Source organism: Manduca sexta, chromosome 26 (assembly GCF_014839805.1).
Source record: "Manduca sexta isolate Smith_Timp_Sample1 chromosome 26, JHU_Msex_v1.0, whole genome shotgun sequence".
Classification (NCBI taxonomy): domain Eukaryota; kingdom Metazoa; phylum Arthropoda; class Insecta; order Lepidoptera; family Sphingidae; genus Manduca; species Manduca sexta.
Genome location: NC_051140.1, coordinates 19,691,272 through 19,716,109, shown reverse-complemented (window position 1 = coordinate 19,716,109; position 24,838 = coordinate 19,691,272). Strand labels below are relative to the sequence as shown.

At 35.8% G+C, this 24,838-nt stretch overlaps 1 protein-coding gene across 1 annotated transcript in view; it reads right to left on the bottom strand.

Annotated features, from left to right (window-relative positions):
• Positions 1-24,838, bottom strand: part of LOC115446858 (ionotropic receptor 75a-like) — a 93,152-nt gene that overhangs the window by 16,245 nt on the left and 52,069 nt on the right. The window contains exons 2-5 of the mRNA XM_037443178.1: positions 2,472-2,570; positions 1,904-2,073; positions 1,234-1,375; positions 617-712 (exon numbers count right to left, since the gene is read on the bottom strand). Of these exons, the coding sequence (XP_037299075.1) occupies positions 617-712; positions 1,234-1,375; positions 1,904-2,073; positions 2,472-2,570 (507 nt within the window). The remainder of the gene's footprint in view (positions 1-616; positions 713-1,233; positions 1,376-1,903; positions 2,074-2,471; positions 2,571-24,838) is intronic.

Here is a 24,838-nt window from a genome sequence, read left to right as displayed (position 1 = left end):
GTTAGTTAAAAAATAAATAATAATAAATAATGTCGCGTTCCGGGAGCAGAACGCATACACGCGTTTTTAAACAGGTCGGCATAATTGTTTAGCAAATTCCACTTAGCATCAGAGCCCTTTGCCGTACACTAAAAAAAAAAAACACCACGATTCAGTATCTTGTTTGTCAGCCTATTCTATTAAGTGAAAAAACTCTTATTGTCCTCCAAGAGCTATAACGTTATCACTACATAGTATAAAAAGTCGCTTTCTCAGTCCCTATGTCTCTTTGTATGCTTAAATCTTTAAAACTACGCAACGGATTTTGATGCGGTTTTTTTAATAGAGTGATTCAAGAGGAAGGTTTATATGTATAATAACATCCATTAAATAGTGGAGAAATTCTGTTATTTTGTTATGTTATACCCGTGCGAAGCCAGAGTGGGCCGCTATGTTTTTATATACAAGGTTCACAATTTTTCTGTAGTATATTTAGTATCAGCATTGCACCCGTGCGATGCCGGGGCGGGTCGCTAGTAATTCATAATTTAAAATTCTTTTGTTATTAATATTTAACAACTAGCGATATATATTAACCAGAGGCATATTTATTATTTAAATTTCATAGCAACCATACCTTCGTTGGAATTCCATGTTCCCAAAAATCGTTTCTCTAAAGGATTTCCTTGAATTTTCCCGTAATTATAAGCGTCCGTCAGCTCGTAACAAGACCCTGTAATTTGTATGTTAATAGTTGATGAATTATAATAATATAATTATGCTATTATATTAATATTTTTGTCGAATTAAAGATAATTAAGGTCTGACGTAGTTGTGTATCATGTGAGGTACGAATACGTTTCGAGCTTTTGAGTTTGAATCCCAGGTCGGGCAAAGTAATATTAGGCTTTTCTGATTAGTATCAACCCGAAGTCTGAAATTTATGCTTCGTATGGCTATAGGCTCGCCATACTAAGGCGCTATCATAACATAGGAAGGAATAATAATCTCTGCCTACCGCTTTGGGGATAAAGAAGTGCTGTGCCCTAGTTTTGCTTAAGGATGACACAATACTCTACAATACTAAATTATTTATTATTCTGGATGGTAATATTTATAATTATTTTCGGTACCAGTCTTTAGATGCCTGTTTATTAATTTATGTTACATAAAAAAAATATTCTTATAAAGTTATATGTCATTAATAAAATATTCAATTTCGTACTACCTATTATATTTTTTTTTTACATTTACCATTATTAGTAGCTAGAACAACGTCTGCATCTATACTAAGCTCCAAATCTTGAAATTTTTGATCGATGTACTCCATAGAACTCGCTTTCAATGAGTATACGAGCCACACATGCGTAGAGTCGAATAGCTTGAGACTTGATGCCTAGAACATTACTCTAATGCGTAACTCAAACAAAAATCTCGTGCTAGCACGAGTTCCATAACTACTGCGGTATCAACGATGCCCAGGTACCGGAGAGGCGTAGAAAGGGCTAAACGAGGACCGAATTATGGACTTAATTAGAGTAGCTCGCACCGGGTGCATAAAAGCCTACTTTCGACTGGACAATGCTAAGGTTCCGTGTATATTATTTTCCGTCAGAACAACGATTTGTTTTATAAATATATCTACAAATATAATATTTTGTTAGTATTTTTTTTATACAAGCTGTCAAACATTTCGGTTTAATTTTATAGTAAAGATCCTGAAATTTCTTCTTTAATAGACTGTATTTCGAATAAATTATCAAAAATTATATTATCATATCTTCTTCCAATATCAGTGAAATACCATCTTACACTAACAATCTAACAAATGAAGACAGGTAATTCGATAAAGATAGTGCAAAGAATACGACAATCCGCTGTACAAATTTTAATAACATTACAAACCAGAGTTTCGTAATTTTACCGTTTCCAGAATATCCGCAGTGTTATTACAATCTCCATTTAAAAGAACTCCAAGGTTCGTGTTCCAGCGTTGGAGTAGTTTCTCAACTTCAATATCGGAATTTTTATCAATTTCTTTAGCGGACACCCTTACGCCATGTTTTATAAATTCGCTTGTTAAAACCATTTTATCTGAAAAGTTTGAACGCCTGTTTCAACTTCTGAGTACGTCCAGTAAACCACGAAATATTTTTTATTAATTATGGTCTCGAATAATTGTGATTACATTACCACTATTAACCGGCTGGCTGACTTATTTATTTGTGGATATAAACTTTGTGGCATTGTGGAACGGGGCTTTAATCTACAGTTTAATGATGAATTTATACAAAAATATGCATCTGTAAAATTTAAATTTATTATTTATAATTGTCTTTGTATTTTGATCTGCCTTAAGCACCTTTTTAATGCCTCCATATCTCGTAAAAACTAATTTAAATAATTATTTCCTCCATTTAAAAACTTTAAGTTCAGCCATTGTTACCTACAAAAATTATATTTAAAGAAATTGGAATATTAATAATACTTACCATAACTCCGGCCACAAGACAGATAACTGACAAATGTAACATTGTTAAACGAGAAATAATCAATTGATAATTTAACAACATTTTGATCCCAACAAAGCGCTTTACAATAAAGAATTATGAATAAAAATAATATCATTTTTTCCATCAATATAAAAACTAAAGTAAAAATTATATAGCTAAGAATTTTACTGAAACTCCAAAGTTGTAATGAACTCGGAGCTAGCAAGCTTAATTCTGTTCAAGGGAAAATTGCAAATATGCTAAATTATAGCATTTATTATGTATGAAGTTGAACATGGACGGACCTACATTTACGTTGTCAATCAAACTCGTATTATAAAAATTGTAGAATCAAATCTGTAATTATAGTAATTTGCGTACCCATCAGGAAAAAATAAGGAAAATAAAATATAGGTAGATATTGTAACAGACTTTTCGGATGACAAACGACTTGGTCTCCGCCATGACCATGAACGCTGCAAAATCTCCAAAACATAGGGAGAAAATTATAAATAAAAAATAGATTAGATAAATTAGACGAGTTCTATTCAATGATTCATTCCCATTTTTACGAATCCTAAAGATGAAGTCAATTAGGGAGGATTGAGTAGGACGCGGGACGTCCACGCAACGGCTATTATTATGGACCATAATTTTTCGGTTTTGGCTGGACCTGCTGTAAAACCAAAAAGCTAACGAACGGAAAAAATACAACCGCTTAACGAAACTAATATTGAATCAAAAATTAAAGGTGTGTTTATAGATAAAAGAGTAAAAACAGAAACTGAGTAGAGAGAGAAAGATTTTAGGCTATTCCACTGGGTGCAAGAAATGCAACTACAAAGTTGCTAAGTTAAAACTTTTTAAGACCGTACTACTAAGACGCACCGCTCCGTTATACTCAGCTCATACAACAAACAAAACTAAGGCATGATATACATGACTACTGAATCATTATAAAGGATTAAAACAACACGTTCCCCTTCAAATTTGGTTTCTCCAAATCTGTCAATCCGCAGGGAAGCCGCCGCGCGCCAATATCGCAACGTCGTAAGCAAATTTGCGCGGTACGTTAAGACCCTTATACAAATTGAGCCAATTACGACTCCATGAACCGCGCGACCTTTAACCCTCGCCCTAGCGTTGTTTCTAGTGGCGGTTTTGACAGCCAAAAAGACTGGGTACTTATGCTACGAAGTATTTTCTACCAATATTTTAGGAATAAAAATAAAAATAAGCGGCGATAGCCTAGTTGGGTGTGGAACGGACTGCCAAGACGAACGTCCGCAGGTTCAAATCCCAAGGGCACACATCTCTGACTTTTCTAAAATCATGGGTATTCTTTGTGAATTTATCGTTCGCTTTAACGCTGAAGGAAAACATCGTGAGGAAACCTGCACATCTGAGAAGTTCTCTATAGGAATATCGAAGGTGTGTGAAGTCTTCCAATCCGCACTAGGCCAGCGTGATGGACTAAGGCCTAATCCCTCTCAGAGGTAGAGGAGGCCCGTGCTCAGCAGTGGGTAAGTATATAATACAGGGCTGATATTATTATTATTATTATTTATTTTAGGAATGACGTCTGAAAACATAACGTACTAGGTGTGGAAAAAAGAGTTAACAATTTAGCACTCGCAATTAAAATATTTGATAGCAAATATTACTCGCACTAACCATCTATGATACTCTTATACATAAATGGAAAAGACAAACAGCAGATTCCTACAATTTGTTTAAAGCATGAATAGATCGGTTCGACCAAAATATATAACCACAACATTACTGCGTTTAATATAGTTAGTACTTTATAATCGAAAGGCCAATAAAGTGTTTTATAATTTCACTTCTTGTTAGTGCAAGTAAAAAATCACAAATATCTTTGTCAATGTGGTTGTTCCTAGGCAGTGATGGTACCTTCCCAAGTGACTCCCGTTCGATTGTTTACTTACTGCAATAAAAACACAATCATAATAATTCAGAAATAAAATCGAATTTACTCTCCTCACCAACGCCACTGGTTGTTTTGTTGATTTCGTTCAGGTGACTGGAATATCTTTCCATTTCTTGTAATATTTCCATCGTTTATTTTCTTACTGCATTTGGAGCGAAACGACTGAATGCACGCGACTGAACAGAAAATGGCATTTCTCTACAAAATAGACAGAATAAATTGTTAAGACTTACATCAATTTCTATAGTTACGTTATGTAACTACAGAAATTGGTTTCGAAATACCGTTTAAACTACAATTGTTATTCTATAACGAAGAAGATAAACAAAGCTGCAATTAATGCTTTCATGTTTAGTTGCATTTATTTCCGTTTTATAATAGTCAGAATCGAAAAAAAATTATATTATTAAAATGGCAGTAAAGAAATTATTGTTAATATGTATTGTGGGAATAAAAATATTTTGTTAGGATATCTGTAACACTTTATGCTATAAAACACAGAGCGTTTGAAAAACCAGGACAGTTGAGCGTTGGCAGTCATACCGGTCTGTTGGTTGGTGAAATATTTGTGAAAATAATACTATAACCAGTGATAGTTCTTTTTATTTTAAATCACATAAGCCTCAAAGTCCTAAAATTATATTATAGAGCAGTCAGTATATTACTCAGAACCGACCTGTACCGTGTTTAAATACAACTTGATGCAGTCACAATGACATTTAAAGATAAAAACAATACAAAGCGACTTAGTATAATTAAATGAATTTTACAATACATTAATCAAACACTTGACGCTCGCAGATCCAACCTTATAAATTATAAATCAATAGTAGGTCAAGTGGAAAGTCTAGATGTTCTACAGTGGGAATTCATTCAGCAGCGCCCTAAGACGAGGTTAAGCTTGGGTTACACAGGCTTACGGGACCCAGCAGTGGCGGGACAGTGCCGCTCAAAAAAAGATTCAATATATAATATATATTTTGACCTAGCGTGGATAAATGGCTGGGCTTGAAACAATAGAACCTTAAAAGGGAATGGTAAGTATCCTCTCTCGAAGAAGATTTAGCCAAGCGGGTGGTAATGGGTAATTGTCGCTCAAATTAGGTTACTGTGGTTTAGAATCTATTAACGTTTGGCTTGATATTCTTGGTAAAACCTTGGGTGGTCTTATTCTAACCGATGACAACGTGCTGTACAGTTAACTGTATGTAAAGTTGCACTACTGTTTTGTTTTGAGTAAGTTTTCAGTAAACATACTGCACGTACCGGCCACCGCGCAGTCCCTGCCCGCCGATGTAACCGAAGCCTTACAGGGGCGTGGACGTCCGCACTCGCAGACCCTGAATAATTTAATAAAAATTAAAATTGTATCCATTTTTGTTATAGGCACGCTCTCAGAGTGTCTTGTTAACTGGCTTACTTAGGCTATTACCGTGAAGTTATTGAAAGAAATTATTCCCCCCGGGAACGTTCACTAAATGATGGGAAAATGAGCTCAATCTCGAAATATTAGAGAGGATTATCGCTTGGACGTTTATATTTGAATTTAACAAAATATTAGCCGAATTTTTTACGGTTTCATCCCTAATAATGTACTTGGTGTAGCTCCATTAGCAACTAATTAAGGGCGAAGCGTATCTTTTGAGTCTTTCTAATTCATGTTGGATGAAATTTGTAATTTCGAGTTTCAGGCGCATGTTCATCCTTACTCATACAAAAGTATCTTGGTTTGCTCTTGTTTTACACATCAAAATAAACTGACCAACCTAATGACATATTGTTTTTGTTACAGAATAGTTAATTTACAAGAATTATATTTGCGGTAGCATATATCACTAGAATAGAAGGTATCTTTCCCGAAAAAATCACGGTTCTTGTAGAATATATATTCCATGAAAGAACTTCCACATTTGCGACCAAAAGCTACTGTAATATAATAGTAATATCATTTGCATTTTGTGTATGAAAAATAATTAGTTCATTTCATGTTTTTTAATCAATGTCAAGTTCTTTAAAACTTGGAAGCCCGGTACGCAAAATTTGACTCAACAAGTTAAATTCAGTGTTGCAATAGAGCGAATTCCCAATATCAGCGCTTTCGTTAGTTTTTAAATTTAAGATATACAGATTTCTTTCTATAACTTCATCCTAGTCATGGCTTACGTGTTAATAAATACGAAGATAAAACATTATTGTAACTTACTTTAGGTGATAAAGTGCTTATTTCACATAAGAGCAGTATGAGGACAGATGGATAAGAAACAGATAGCAATAAACAGCATTAAATCAATCAAAGCGAGGAACAAATTGTACAGATTGAATCGATGGATTTCGTTAGACACTGCAAGTAGATTGCACCGCGGGACAGACGCGGCACAAACTCAGTTTGGGCTGTTGATGCGAGCAAAGAGAATGGCAATAAACAAACGCCCCGCGCTGCCTCCGCGGCACAACCGGCTGCCACTCTCACACCAACGCGAAATATTTCTTAAGAATGGAATGATGCATTAAGTGAGCCGCTCGCCTGATATTGAATGTGCACTGCTAATAAATGGAAGCAAAACCTACCATAATTTGAAACTGTTTACCTCCTTCTCACAATACCAGTTCATACTTTTTACTTCCCAAATATTCTTGCTCATCGCAAAATCAGAATGATTGATGAATTTCCTAATATTCGAATTTCCAAATTTTATTACAACCTAAACTTATTGTAACCATAAAGGTAATAGAATTGCGGTTAAAATAAAAAATACTCGAATAAATCATATAAATAACATTAATATTAACCATAGTTCGGTGTGCGCGACAGACCGTGTAACAAGCGACGGTAAAAGGGTCCGGTGTGCGCGGGCGTCGCTCGCAAGACACAATATAAATGCTAATTTGTCGCCCCGTCGTCGTCGCGTTGTCGCCGCGACACAGCCGCGCACTGGCGACTAACGAGCTTTTTTAATGACTTTGTTAACAACAAGCGTTACTTACAATTTTTACAATTTCTGTATACACGATAACTAATGAAGATTGATTTATTTACTTGCTCTGCTAGCCGCTTAGTCTGCATGGAAATGTAATTGCATTATTAACCTGATTTCTTCCTAAATATCTCGATTTTTAATATAAATAATACTTGGAGGTTTAGTTAACATTATTATTACACTGTTAAACCTACATCGAAATTAATTTTGGTACATAATGCGCCATCAAAATAACAGATTACTTATTGAACTATTGAAAAAGATTTAAACATACTACACTATAAATGGAAGACTTGACGTCAGAAATGCCCCACAGAATGAATAATGAAATAATATTCATTTATTTTACTCATAGAGGCCGCATCAACAAAATCTGCTAGACTTATTGATTTAAAAATATTTTTAATAGGACTTCAGATCTTTTTATTAATTCATGTGCTTATTCATTTTTATCCGAGACCAGCAGGACAAAAGTATATTTGAGCAAAAATATGTATAAACCAAATAAATTATATACTACGAAGACTCACTTATTTAATTTAAATAACCCTATAACGAATTGATTACTCGTACTCCGCATATGAATCTCAATATTGAAAGAATTTGTTGCACGAAATTAAAATAAAAGTCCTTTTTGATCGCGCGGATTAATAAATAGCGTTTATGACAAATCTATCGAATGAAAATAAACAAAAAATAGCCTTGTACGTTTTTTTATATTTTGAGGAATGGTTGTTCGAGTATTAATTTTTATGCAATTCGTAATCCAACCAGGTTACCTATTTGAAGTTAAAGTAAATGTATTACGTATGACACAGCACAGCACTCGTTATCACAGGATATCAAATGTTAAACTTCACACAGCCCGATAAATGTAACACTAAACAATAGCTATAATGTTCTTTATACTGGAATACAATGATTCTCACACACAGATGGTTTAATGCTGTAAATTGTAATATCATTATAAATAAACCTAAGAATCGAAATCTCTTAGTCCCCTGGCCTAAATTCAACTGAAGCAACATAGCTTTAGAATAGAGCCGTGATAAAAGGCCATCGTTAGTGTAGCTGCGGCGTGAGGTGTGATTTAGAGGCGGTTGCAGCCCTGCGCGCGGTCGCGGCTGGCTAGCGGATAGTTTGCATAATTTATACAAATATAGCAACGGTTAGGGCACGTTATGGCGGTTTGGGACGCGCGTAATGAGTGTAATGTGCTACTTCCTTAGCCGGTTGGAGATACACTAAGCGTTGAATTTAAGTACGAAGATTAATAATAGTATAATAAAAATCAGGTAAAATATTTTCTTATACTACTACAGAATTACGTGCGCTACGACTACGAAATATGCTACGGCGTAGAAATGCGCTACGTCGTAGTATTGACCTACGATGAATTTAATGGTATTGATTTTTTCTATACATAATTTTTGAAAATAAAGCACATAATCACATTGATTTTTTAAAATACCTGCTATGCCATCTTCGATGGCAAAATATGTCACTAGGGTTAAAGTCTCAAGACGTTTTTTGACAAAAAATTGTAATAACATACCCTATAGAATATAGTTCTTATTCAGTAAGTTTCATTGTACAATCTTGAGCCTCGGTGTGCCTCCCCCTTGTGAGTCTGGGCCGGTATTTGCCGGCGTCCTCACGTCGTAACACGCATTTTCATTAGCGGCGCGCGGTGATTGCTCCGCACTTACTCCGCTCTCGGGACGCTTGACTCTACCCAACCCATTACACTTTGTTTCATTACCAAATTACTGTTATATGCATCTTTTGAAATTATTCGGGTAAAATTTGGATTTGGTCGTTAACGTCGGAGTAGATAATTTGACTGCAAATCAGTGGCGAAGGTCCCATATAACACGATTCCTGCAAAATCTAATTATGATTAGAATTCTTTGCAGACCGCATTTTTGTATTAGTACCTATATGTTGTGTCGGGTTACTTTTCGGAAAACTTCAGCCTTCCCTACTGCTGTAAATACAGTGATCTTTCTTCGGTTCCAACGGGAAGGAAATATTTTGTTTAACACATTTTAAGAAATAAACTATACTTGTTGAACCATATTTGTTACAACTGTATCAATGAGAATAATATATTACACTGCTTCTTATCAAAAATACATAATGCCTTGTTAATTAGACGAATATACTAGCTTAGTATTAAGGCCATTGCACAAAATAATGTTTCTGTATATATTAATCAGTATATCGACAAAGAAAGTTAACAGAAAGCTGATCAAATATTATCAATATCCGATACAAATTGTCGATCGCCCGGGGGAAATGTCCCGAATCAATTATGAACAGACTATTCCTAAGTGGATTAGTGTGATGGACTGTGATTGAAACTTACCTCAAGGAGCGACTTTTATTCGATTACATATTGTAACAATCTTCTAAATAAATAAAATTAATAATATTATTGGAGCTACGCTGCACAAAGTTTATGAAAAATTTACTGTACATGTAAGTTTTACAATTAAGGTCGTAATTGGTGGTGCGTATTGCAAAAAAAGGCATTTAAGGTGTCAGAGCTATAGCTCTAATAGATCTCCTCTCCTTCGTTTTTCATTCTATTTAAATATTAAATTATAAAGTACAACACATTCACCCCTCTTTTTTTGGGACAATTTTGCCAACGTCAAGTTCTTGGCATACACATGTAGAAAAAAGAAAACGAAGTAAGAATTCAGATAACGTCAAAGTAGAAACAAGCAATAAAAACGAAGAACGACAACAAACTTCAGAAACGAATAACAACATGGACAAGAATGTACAAATACCAACATTGACCAACATTACAAAGAGAGACAGTGAGAGAAGAAAAAAGAAGGACCATGAGAGAAGGACTAATATTATATTGCCTACTATATTATTTTATTTTATTATTATTAATAGGAATGAATTTTAATAAAATTTAAATAAAAGGGGAATGGACCCGAGAAAGCAAGCAGTTAGAGTTTATGGGGCGTGGGATATACGAAGGGATTAAATCGTATAAGGAAACAGATAATTTTGGGCAATTAAAAAAGATATGGTTAATAGTAACATCCACTTCACCCCTCTTATCGCAATGAATATTTTCTGTCATAAACAAACTTGCTTTTGTGTTACACGAAATCAAATGCAATCAAATAATATAAAAATTGAGTTCAATCCAAGCTATTTCCCACCCGTTAGAAAAAACGATACTTTCTATTACTGATTTAACTCGTCTATTTGAGAACAAATTACGGTGAAGTACCGCTGCGCTTCGGTGATGTAACGGCGTGCGAGACGACGTGGAGTGCCGTCGAGCACTTTTCCTCTCGAACCGGCTGACTGTTCCTGTTGGACAAATCACTGACAAGATCGGATGCAGTACACGGAGGGCAGTAGATCAACTATTGCTTCAACTATATAATCATAGCTTAACTCTTTATATAAAAGACGATTAAAGCAAGCTTGCCATATCTTGCACGAATACAGATCATAAAAACTGAGGTTTATTTTATAGTAAATATTACTTAAATATCTTTCCAATTCATACCAAGAACATCCCGACTCCTAAAGCAACTGCTCTGATAAGGTTAATAAGACGTTTGAATGACGTCAAGTTGTGGTTACTGACCTTTAAGAGAACTCATATTACCGTATATTTTAATGACTAGTTTTACTAATTGAAATCATTTGGCGACCAATAATCTAAAGAATCGTTATAATATAACACGGTTGCATTTTTTTACTTCATAGCAATCTGATATCGAGAAAATACCGAATATTTACGTTAAGAAATAAGTGCCGTTCAACTCCAACCAAGTTGATAGTTATACAAATGTACCAATAAAACTTCGCACGCTTCAAAACTCCACCACAAAATTTTGACCTACTGCCTCTGCCCCACTAAGCAGCAGTTAACCCGTTGCGTTGCGCGTCGTCTCGCTAAAAGCATTGTCTTGTAGGGGCCACACAGACCGCATGCCGCGCCGCACTCGCTGTTGTGGAGCTTGTATTTATTGTTTAAGTGATATGACGACAGAATATGTTCAACGGAATTTTTATAGCCTAGGTCTTATCAATGACTATATTGGCGAGTCATTAAGGATTAAAACAATTTTCTGATTTTATCACGGTTTCTATATTATAACCCAAAAGACCGGCTGCTAGACTTCAGGACACTGTGAACTCATTCTGCGTAGATCAGACCGTCAACAGCTAATTTTAAAAAACATTTTATAATTGTAAAATTTAGGTAGATATTGTAACTTCGACTTTTTGGATGACCATAATCATCCACCCCGTGACCATGAAGGCTGATATAGTCTTCAAAGCGTCGGAAGAAAATTATGATATAAAAACCGCGATAAAATCCGAAAAATAATTTTATTTTAATATCTAATATTCGTGTAATCATAAGAAATCATCATTAAGGAAAGTAGTATTTTTCTTTCTTTTTCTCTCAAGTCGTAGAGTATTCCGAAAAGTCTAGCATCATTAATTATAATAATTAGGTAGCCTAATAAACATACCTCTATCCATTCTGCTAGTTTGTCAGATCAAAAAATACCTTTACAGTGATTTCGACGTTGTATTGAAGTATACATCTATCTATACATCCTTCAAAACCGGCAATGGATTTAAAAATTAGCCTCGAAAACGATCGTAAAAGTCGGCAGTAATTAAGAGTGTAGATTATGCCGGCTTGCATAAAAATTAATGCACTCATCCCGGTGAAGTATTACGTAGCGTACTGTAGGGGAACAGGTAGCAATTACACGCCTCTTTGTGAGGGCCGGAGGGAAAAACTCCCGGGTGTCGAAACAAACAACTTATTTGGGGGCAACACAAAGAATTCATGAATTTATAATGGCAGGGGAAATTAGCTTTTTCCTCTTACTCGCCGGCCCGCGCTTACGCTTTTCACTAGAGCTGCTCCGCGGCTTTGCTGGCACTGTAAAATGGATTAATTAGTGTGTATATTTTATAATAGATTTAATAGACGTTTTTATGTGAATTGCTAATGAAAACCGCTATACATTACGCTCTTAAACAAAAAAATAGTAATACCATAATTTTAATATGGAAAATGGAATATGGAAATACCTACAATTTTATATTTGTTATGCTGAGATGTATCATATGCAGGTAATCCAGTTATTTGGTAACTTCATCTTTTCAGGGTTTTAATTTAAAACATACAGTTCTTATATTTGGTGATATATTTCAAATACACCGACATTAATTGTTATGGGGAAAACAGCTGCACAAAATTCCTCACAGTAAAAACAAATTAGCAAGAATATGCATGTAATTTGGACAGGATTAAAACCCAGGTCATCGTTTTAGCAATTCCTTGCCCTTCCACAGCACTAATGCTTAAATATATTACATTATTATTTTACAGACAAACATTTCACTGTGTAATATATTGAAAAGAGTAGGTGTCAATCAAATGTACTCACCAGGGTAGAGGTGCGTCCATCCACTCTGTAATATTTTCGAATAATTTGGAATTCCTTACGACAAATATAATAGAAACATAGTTCTTTTATTTCACTCAATGAATTTCAAAGTAAGGGATGATAGCCTAGTTGGGTGTGGAACGGACTGCCGATCAATGTCCGTAGGTTCAAAACCCAAGGACACGCACCTCTGACTTCTGGAGTTATGTGTGTTTTCTTTGTAAATTGTCGCTTGCTTTAGCGATGTAAATTATCGTGAGTAAACTTGCATATATGTACTCTACCAACGCGCATTAAGCCAACTTGGTAGACTAAAGCCTAAACCCTCGGAATAGTAAAAGAGACCTGTGCTCACCAGTAGGACTGCATAAAACACAGGAGAGTGACTTATTGAATTAACTCTTAATTTTATTGCTTACTTTAACAGAAAAAAGCCTTATTGAGGACTGCATACCTAAGAATTTATAATAATCCTCATTAGAAGAGGAAAAGACAACGTAAGATCTTAATTATTAACGAACCCCGAACCCAGCATTAAAACAGTAATACACATGGCTAATATTGATAGAGAACCCAGATATAATCGCACACTGCTCTCTCAAGACGCCCATCGTCTCCAATCTAGTAAAGGAATTTTTAATGTATTACAATTTTTTATACTACACAAAATGTATTTTTGCGAGTCGATTGTTTGCCCAGCGAGAGACAATACGAAACGGCTTTAAATATTCAACGCTGATGACAATCTGATATTCTGTTAATAAATAAATTGCCGTCAGGAAGCCTTTGTTTGAGGTGATATGATTTTTGATTGGTATTTTTTGCTTGATTGCTTGTATAAAATTTAATAGTTTAACTTGAAGTGTTATTGTAGTGTTTTTTTTGATCGCATGCGTTATTGAAGCCGGGAAACTTTGATCAGGTCGACGTGTAACCTGAAATATATAACTGCAACTCATGTCAATCTGATCAAATAATTCCTGACAATTGTCAAGGATCGTGCTTGGTCCTAGATATTATGGTAACTGACTCACCACTTACAAATTGTACCAAGACAAGCGAGTAAGGATTAAGAGGTTTTGTCGAATTATTATATTAACTATAACAATTGGACAAAACCTTAGACACTACAAAACCCCTTTGTGAATACAAACTTATGCATAATTTGCGTATAAATTCGTGTATGTAGCAAATAAAACATAATTAAAATCCCTTTACATAACAATTGACGCCAATCCTCAGACTTTAATTGATCACAAATATTTATTGAAATAGCATTATTTAAATATAATAACCGTATTTGGTCATCTATCATTCTATGAAATGTAGACATAAAAAACCACCTCGAGGAGACTGCGTTCCACAAAGGAAAGAATGCACTCGAATACCGCTCACATTCTTAAATATCATCGAGGAATCTGGATCGATTTATAATAATATTTTCATTTGAAGTACAAATTGTAGATACTATTCATATTTGACAATATTTAAATAGCGAGTAAGTATTATAACCTTGTCAAAGCTACCAAGCAACAGAAACGAGTAAATTCCGATTTGTAAATCGTAATAGTCATTAGTTACTACTTAGATTTACTGTTTTGGTTATGGAGTATATAAATAAGACATGGAATCTTAAAGACTACAATACAATTTCTCATAGCATGTATTATAAAATTTAAATATTGCTTACTGTACAGCGTTATAATTCGTCTCAATGAAGTCTTAAAATTGGCAATAATTACACTGATTACTACAATGTTTGTAGAAGCGAAACACTAGCAAACTTGCTTACTACAGAGACGCTCACATTCCAGAATATTCAGCGAATTGAACTAATGAAGTGATAATAGTGTAGTTCCAGTAACAAGGATTGTGTAATACCGACGTAGAGACTCGTCTTCAATTCATTTCCCTCTAGAGATTATTACAAAAACTGCAACAACGCGCTCTACAAGTCTCCTTAGCTTCCATGTAATTCTTTAGAAATCGTCATAAATACTCTGCAGGACTCTACCAATAGTGGTTTGTCTAATTCTCGATACAATAGGTTTTCACTAGGAACACTCTTTTCTCACCTGCTCTTTTAACTCTTCCATATACTCAACGTAGGACACTTTCCCGACTATGTTGGATTTGGCTGAATTTTCAATACCAGCAGCTAGCCCACGTCAGTCCTCCTGCATTTAGTACTAGGTAATTAATTTCAGAAAAACCCACATAAGCATACTCAACCAAAAATTTAAACCCCAGACCTACCAATTTATAGGCTATACACGCTCTGGGCCAAGAACGTAATATAAAACCAATGCAAAAACGAATAGAGTCCTTTCCTTCTACAATTAATTTTCCTTTCAAGAGATTTTGCTAGCTCTCCAGTTAATTCCTCTCCTGATCAGCAGTTCCCACAACGGCCGATTACAATCACAGTGAGCGAGGCTTGTAACACCGGTACATTTAATTTCCGTCTACATCTCAATATAGACACCTTATTTCACTGAGAAATTATAAAGCGAAGCAAAGACAGGGCATTTATTAAAAGGCAGCTTAGCCGTGTTGAAACAATGAGGCCATGCAGCGCGCGGGTGTGCCGTCAGGTGAATTTTTAAACATTGGAATAGGTTACATTAAGACGAATGAATATTGACAGATAAATTATTTTGGTTGTGTCAAGCTTTACGGATTATAGACCAAAGATTAATTGAGCCTATGCAAACTCACTATCATTACGAATAACGTTTGTCCCAATCCTACGAGAGCATGACTGTAACTTCGTTTCAATAAAGTACTGCGCTGCGAATAAATATTCTAACTTTGTTTACCAATTTTTAATATTTTAAAATTTTGCCGACTATCAGTCGAAACAATAAAAAATATTGATCTTAATACAAGATAGATGATGTGTTTTGTGATAGATTATCAAAGTTACTAACCGAAAGCTCTCTCGTGTGCAACAGATAAATAAATATTATAGTCGGCGGTATAGAACGCGTTATAACCTTAATTATTACTACACATCAAAACGTTCAACGTCAGATATCTTGGCTCTAATTAGAAATGATATGGGAATCGCTTCTATTTTCAGATAGTTACTGCGCTTACCACCAAGCGAAAGACGTACGAACACACGTAGCCTTCTACAATTTATGAGTTAGCTGCTCTTATGGTCATAATATTAATATCGGATCGCTAGTCCCGCCGCTGTCCGCCGGTCCCGGAGCCGCGCGGCGCTCGCGCCCGGTGATAGATCACCCGCCGCCGGCAACCGGTGTAGAATCTGCATCTACTTATACCGGAGCCCTGGATTTGCACTACACTTTATTTACTCACCGTTTATAAATCGCCATCACGAAACTCCAATTGTTCATTCAAATAATGGTTCAATCTGCGAACTTATTAAAAAACTGACAGCTCATTCGTTTAGCGGCAGCGTTCGTACGGAAGACTGTCTAAGGATTCAATAAGAATGATTAGTGCTTATTTAATACGTCTTGCTACTGTCAGTAGATATACATCGTTAATAATCTCACTTATAGTTTTCTTATCAAATTGAAACAAAATTTATTTTCTCTGTGAATCATTCATAATCTCACGCTTTGTAACCCAAGTAAGCTTCACGAAACTAATTTAATTAGATGCGGAATAATGCTTTAATGAATCGATATAACATCAAACTGGAGTTTCCATTTCCTTACAATTACCCTACAATCAGTTGGGCACGATTTTTCACCGGAGAAAAAGCGAAGGAGCATGGAAATTATAAAGTTAACTTGAATTGGCACAACATTATTTTCCCTCCATTTCGTTTATTGCCAGATGCCCATATCCCCGCCCGTCCCCCGCCTCCCCATTCCTTCTGAAATACGGAAACGCACTCACATTCCCTCAGCTATTGTGGTTGTTCATAGCCCATGTTTACTTAGCAAATGTGTCAAATTGTTTATTTTTTGCTTTATGCAAGAAAATTTATGTTTTAAGGTGTATTGGGGCTCGTATATCTATTTTTGTACCACAATTTCACTTTATTACACCGAATGTTACCTATTAAGTAAACATGTACTCCACGTATAATATCAATACACCTTGCATACGCTGATGGAAATTAAAAATAAAAAACGACTGAAATTATCAGCACCTATCAGTCTCTCTTCATGCTATTATTTTAAACGGTCCAAATTAAAAGCCATGGTCATTAATGAGAGACTCAGTCCCGCGCTCGTTACTGTTTCCCACAACTCGGTCCAAATTGTATGTGATCAATCATTAATAGACTTGCCACTATATCCAAATCGATAATTACATTCAACACTAGTTTGTCCCTTTCTATTCGGGGCTATTAGAACGAGAGGGATGAGTGTAACCGAACGTAATGCCGTGGAATGGTCGAGCAGTGAATTAAACGGCGCATTTGAGAGATAAATGTGCGACTGCATGCCCACAGTGGCGTCGAGCGATATACTACCAGTAGGACAAGTCCGTGGCGGCAGATGATGTCTTATTTATCATAATAAGCATTACATCCGCTATGTCTATTTCCCTAGTCAGACGTGTAAGTGCTGTTGAGTTCCGGTTTGATTGATTATAAGGTAAGATCTAATCTCTGTAAATGACGAGGGAACTGGCAGGCAATTGTCTGTAATTCAAACTTCTGGGTGATATTGCTATCTTTGTAGAGAGAGAGTTGCTTTTAGCCCTCAATTATAACAATCATTAGCCTTACATATTTTGTAAACCGTCACGATATAGTTGCGCTGCTGTACGTCGTTGCTCTGTGGCGCGCTGCGGCTGCACACAGCGAGCCGAGGTGAGAGACGGCGTTGATACCTCTCATTAATCATTACAGTGGTACGTGCTCCACCCACCAGCGACGTCAAACACGGCTTAGCAACTGTTCGCTAGCCGATCAAACACTATCAAACGCATCGCTTCATCTTGGATTACGGGTTAAGATTTCCACCTAGTCTTTATTGCAAACTCAGTATACTTATGTAACACTTTGGCAAATTTTACTACAAATTTCATTCTCGTCGTGTTGCCCGGGATACGAGATAAGTAAAGATTACTTATAGAAAAATATATAATATAAATAAAATAATCTATGTAAATATAAAATTTAAAAATGAATCACTAATCAAATCACCAAACGACTGCACCAAATTGGATAAATCTTTTATGTGTTCATTATTGTCAGGAGAAGGCTACTAGGCCAAGTTGACGACAACACAAATATTATTACAAAAATGTTTTTACGTCGAGCAATTTCGCAGAATTCAATGTCCTTTAAACACAATACACTGCCTGCAGGAAGAATAGACAAAACGACGACAATTCACAGAAAATCATACGAGAGACCGATCATAAAAACAAAGTACTAAGCGAGAACAAAACAGCATTGTATAAGGAAGCATGTCATTAAAATTCCTTTAGTAGTAAAATTCTAGTTTAATTCAACTGCGCCGGGCAATTTGGTACACTTATGGGCAATAAAAATTCTTATATCTCTTGCAAGTGAAATTTATAGTGCATTTAGAACTTGAGATAGTACGCTTCTTATTTTAACATATATAAGCTTGCGTCTTTATTCAGCAGGATAGGCAGTGGCGCTACTAGCGACGGTTTGCCGTTATTTCCACCAAATGTGAAAAATGTTGGGAGCCAAACATCACTTTTTTGCACTAGTAATAGTATATTTGGAGTCAGAAGCGTGGTGACATGAGCAACATTTCTAGATTATTTAATTTAAATTTGTGTAACACAAGGTGTTGCTCGCGTCTTCGCCTGCGTGAGAATCCTTTACAAACCCAATGTCATCTTCTGAAAAAATCAAATATTTTAAAACAAATTACCGGGATAAAAACTATATTATAAGGTAATATAGTTTTTATCTATTAAACTATATAAAACTATATTATATAACCATTCATTCATTTCATACAAATACTTTCAGAAGTTACTGCGTTTACTTCTACACAAATATCCGAATATTCATACATCCAAACATTTTTACAAACACTTGCATTAATTATATAAGTAAGATATGGTAAGAAAAATACAAGTCAGTTTAAACCTACCATGGTCAAATTAACCCACCAACTTGGTAACACAATTTTACTACTCGGTATAGCTCTTCACGAATAAATTACTTACGTAAAATAACATATAGTAACTACAGCCGCACAAACCACTCAACAAAACTTAAAGCTGTTACTCCTTGCGACTCTACACAGATTCCAAGTATCAGAATAAGACCTAGCCAGTGTGCAGTACATCTTATCATCCTTAGGATACATAGCGGCTAGTCGTAGATCCTGAGAGAGGCGGCCTGCACTAGGATGGGGGTAGAGAGGGGGTGAATTATCCCCGAGCTATGTTGTCGACCAGAGGCTGTAGCGTTTAGTGGGGCTTAGCAGGTAGATAAATGGACCTTTTGCTTAGTATTGTTATTAACTGCATCGCTAAGATATTGCTGGAGATTTTGGTTTGAATAATCGTTTTTATTTGATTATGGTTACAAAGTATATATTGTTTACGCATAATTATAATATTATCTCATTGGCCTAGTTATTAGTAACACCGGAAGAGCTAAACTCAAAACATCCAAGACTTCACATTTTTATTGGGAAAACTGGGGTTCCCTTATTTAAAATTTGTGGCCAAAATCACACTGTGATACAAAAAAAATGCTTAACAAAGAAGCAATATTGCATAATATATTTTTACTTCAAATGTAATGACAAGATGTGTGATTTTGGTATGATGAAACTCCAATTAATATGCTTTATCAACTAATATTAGCAGAAGATATAGACTACTAAAGTACAACCAAGGCTACTCTAATATATAATGAACATCTTACACTAGTACAACAATCCGATTATTTTGCCTTGGCACGGTTTTGCATATCACCTTCCATTTGTCATAACATACGTACGTAAATAACAATGGCTACATGAACGTTCCATACAAGAAAAAATCCATCATTCCGCCTCCCTCTCAAGATGAAGATGTGCTTGGGTCGGTGTAGCTCAGTGTATCAGATAATAAGCTGGAATAGGACGAGTACGCTCCGACGACAAATGTCATAATTTAGCCACGCGCCAAGGCACATACGGGATAGTATGTGGTGACGGACGTGACGGCTGTGACGATTTTTAAATAAGCAAAAAATAAATACATCATCAGGAATATGGATAAAGAAGGGGTAAGGGGTTTCGTTTGGATGCCTGAAATGCTCTTTAAATTTATTAGACAATATATTTTTTTATGTCCCATTATATCCTTAACACTTTTCTTCCACTCCAATTAATTCAACACACTATTTCACGTCGGTGACGTTATGCACCAGGCACTGAAATTACTTATAATATAACCAGTTTAAGTAACCAGATTTTTTCCATTGTTTGTGGATTCAATAATTACTCTAGAGAGACGATAATATCGGATTAATACATTAAAAAATATTATTATAAGACAAACTATGAGAAATAAAAACGCAGCGGTTCGAAATGCATTATACACCCGTATGTTTAAGATCGTCGCGAAATATGTACGGCAATCAAGCGAGGCGAAACAGCGCCTCCGAGTCACTGACTCTACGTCTCTACCTCTCCCATTACTAATGACGTATGACGCACTCCGCTCTATTACTTACGTTTTTTCAACTGTTTGTTCTCAGCTTCAGTTGTATGTTTTTGACTGATGGATGCCTTAATTCCTGTTACTGAAGATATTTTTCGAAATATACGTATATTTTCTTTTTGTCCTTATACTTTTTTTCATTTATTGCTTTGAATGATGATAAAAACTTGCCGTCCGCCTGATGGTAAACGATACGACCGCCCATGAACAGTAGAAACACCATCCAACACAGGTGATCCAGGGATCGTAAGTACAGTACCGTCTAAGAAAAAACAATGACAGGCCTTGTGAAATTTGACGATCGTCAAAATTGTCGGCCCGATTTACTGGATACTCACCAGCTGATCCTAGAACAATGCTCTTCAAACGTGCTGAGGATTATCTCTATGCAGTCGGATACAAAATATATAAGGGCCTTCCCACTACATTCCTCTTTGCCAGCTTTCAGCAAACTATATACCTATCTCATAACTACATGCTTCTCTTCAAATATATGACATGACTAAAACAAACGTCACGCTGTCAACTTTTACCCAAAAGATAATAATCACATGAATACTATCTACTAAAGCGTTAACTAGCGGATAATATTTTCATAAACAAGCCTCAAACTTTTTGACTGTCGTGTACAGACGGCCTTTCTGCACTAATGACGATAGCCTAGTTTATAACCGCGGCCGCACATACGTCCCGGCTCCCGGGCGGAGTCGACAGCCCGCGCCAGGTTTATCCCGGGACAAATAGCCCGGACCGCCAGTCAAACACGACTCTAAGCCGCTGCGGATGCACTGCTGATGGAATTTATAAACAGAGACGCGTATTCAGGGAATTCAAAGGAAGTCGGTTCGATTTTCTAAAGCTGTAGTGTTATTGCATTAATTTGCAGTTACGAGTGTGTACAGAATCTTGAGTTTTATTATGTTAATTAATTTTGATGATGTTGGCTGTGTTTTTATTACTAAGGTTGTACATCATTATGTTTTTTTATCCGTTTCTCCCACACACTCATACTTATCAGTGTTAATAGGTGATACCAGACAATACGATGGATGTCATAGAAATAAAAAGATATAAGGATGACTGACGAAGTGTTCGGGTCTCACTCATCATATAAAACATTGTTTAGGAGAAAGTCATGTAACAATTTAAGTAAGATACATATACATTTTAAAATGCACTGTTAAGTTTTAGTAATATAACGCAGGATAGAACGTATTATTGTCTCTGTATTTTAAAATGTATTAATTTTCATTTTCATATACGTATATGTAAAAACATCAATTAATATAAATTATAAAAAAAAATTGTCACCCACTGATGGCGTGGCTCATGATCCAATCCACCGGTAGTTAGGTATTCAAAGTGAGAAATCACCTTATAATGCGTGCCGGGTCCAACAAGACTGCCTTCTGCACTTGGCTTCTGACCCAAAAGCCAATTAAGAACCTGTAGAGATGTTGGTTACTTCTTTCGTATCAACTCATGGACAGAAACCATAACTGAGAAAAATAATTGTAGAGTCCAAATCACACATGTGAGCCCCGTCGAATGCCAAGTCTAAATATTTAAATATTTTTAAAGAACAGATTATAATGAACTTCATTTCGAATTGACACTCTGTTATGTTTTTACATACAAATAATAACAAAATAGTTTTTATGCACACCTCATACATGTCATTCAGTGTCACGTACAATGTGTATCGATTCATACATAACTACAGTTTTGGCCATAAATATGTACCTGTTAAGGGACTCCACCGTAGAGCTCAGACGCCGTGTTTTAGCATTCAGAGGCGGCGCGGCTCTAACTTAACATCTCTGAGTCGAATGCGTAATGCACTCGAGTATTATCTACAAAATATAATACCACTTTGACCTTTACTCCTTTGTTATAAGGTCGAATTTAAATAAACGTTGAAAATGAGAGGTCTTTCTTTGAATACATTGTCACATATTTAGTTATTTTAAAATGTACAGGTAAATGATAATGTAGAGCTTTTATTTGCGTTGTAAACGATCGTGGCCTTTTTACTCGACTACCTCGAAAGGGGTTAATGTTTAAAGTCTGTATCTCTAGTCTTTGGGGAAATCTTACTGTGTTATGTCTACAAGTATATATATATAATGTTGAGTATTTCCGATCTAAATGTAATACACAAGGCAAATTACCTAACTCTGTTCTTACGTCAATATATGACGAGAGAAGTGCGTCGCTATGCTGATGGTGCCTACTATAGGTTCATAGGTTCTGAGTGCTTATTCAGAACCAAGAAAAGTTGCACTGCGCTCGTCACTTTAAAATATCACATCATCATTATCATCAGCCACATAAAGTTCTCTGCTAAACATATGCCTCCCCCAAAGATTTCCAGACGGACCTGTCGAAAGCGGCCTGCATCCATTATATACTGTCCCACTGCTGAGCACGGCCCTCCTCTACTACTGAAAGGGATTAGGCCTTAGTCCACCACGCTGGCCTAGTGCGGATTGGTAGACTTCACACACCTTCGAAATTCCTATAGATAACTTCTCAGATGTGCAGGTTTCCTTACGATATTTTCCTTCATCGTTAAAGCGAACAATAAATTCACAAAGACTACACACATGATTTTAGAAAAGTCAGAGGTATGTGCCCTTGGGATTTGAACCTGCGGACATTCGTCTCGGCAGTCTGTACCACAACCAACTAGGCTATCGTCGCGATTAAAAAAAAATATTGAAAATTTCTCATAATGCTCTCTAATTACATTGGCTATACAAATTGGCTACTAGACGAAATTACAATATCAACACCAGTTATTTGAAAGAAGCTTATTAACCTCTCTCAAATATTAAGTAATAAACGTAAATAACTCTCTCCAGACATGTTTATATTCAATACAAACATTTTAATTATGTGTTGAAATTCTTTGAAATATTTTACCTACTTACATTCCTCTGCGTAAATTGATATCAGCATAAAATCTAACCACACTATACACTATTATTCTTTGACTGCACACATCATTATGTAAAAATATTACGTCGAATACTGTCATCCCTTTCAAAATAAAAAAATATACCGTACACCTGGGAATAAAGACGTGTAAGCAGTGGGTTAGTGGCGGGACAGCGACACGTCAGCGCGGGACCGCGCCTGATCCCGCACCCGCCGCGCCCCGGACACACTCAGGCTCCCGGGGACGCGACCCCCCGGGGAAATAAACCTCTACATGAAATATTTGACTGACGTTACCCCTTATGCATAATTTTACTTATTAAATACACTCAACATTGGATTATGAATATGAAAGATTAATTTTCAAATTTAGTTAAAGTAATAATGCAGTGGTTGTTTTAACGGGGAAGGGAATGAGCTAAAAACAGTGGTCGCGTTGCTTTTAATCATGAAATGTACTCACTATAGGTTTTTTAATGATACAGTCTTATTTTATTGTAGATAATGATCCGCAACGACGATGAGAAAAAGTATGCGGAAGAAAAAATATATCCGTAAAATTCTTGGTAAACAATTGTAAAGTGTGTAAAGTTTGCCAACGTGCATTTGCCATTGTGTTTAAAACACTAAACAACTCTCACATTTTATAGAGGAATTTGTTTCTAGCAATGTGCAATGCAGAAAAAACCTTAAATAAAAAGAGATAAAGCTAGTGTAAACCGTGTATATGGACGACGTTGTCCAGTCACTATAGTCCACTAAATCATTTTCTCTTCCTTATAAAAAATGTTAATAAAAATTAAAACTATATTTATCTTTTCATCGACCACCTTTAGATCTTCTATTTATTACGGCATTGAACACTTTTCATCCGGTTCGAACCGGCGACCTTCATCACCTCGTCTCTCCAGTACAATTGTGTCCTTCCTTGCAGGCATTTTTCGCCATAGCTTCTACTCCAGAAATATACTGTCTTATATATTTGCTATCGTAGCCTAAATCCGTCCCATCTCCGGTCTATATTAAATATTGAAAACTAATATCTTTGCGATGGCAGCGGCGAGCAGGTGGGCGCTGTCCGATCCGTTACAAAGCGCCGCCGCAAAAAGGATACGCTATTACTATGCGGATAGCAAAAATATTGTCACAAGCTTTTTGGTAAACACTTCATTGTAGACCTTTGAAGGTGAAGTGGATGGGCATTTCTACTCTTATAGAAGTCATTTTTTTATTTTAGTCCAGAAATAGTCGTTATTCTTTCAATAACTCACTTAGTTCCACAAATATTGTTGAAGAGAATTAGCGAGGTTTCCACGTACGGGCCTGGCCTACGAAAACTAATTCATTTCCGTTAGATAGAAAAAATCATATATAACCCGAATTAAGAATCAAACCCACGATCTCTAT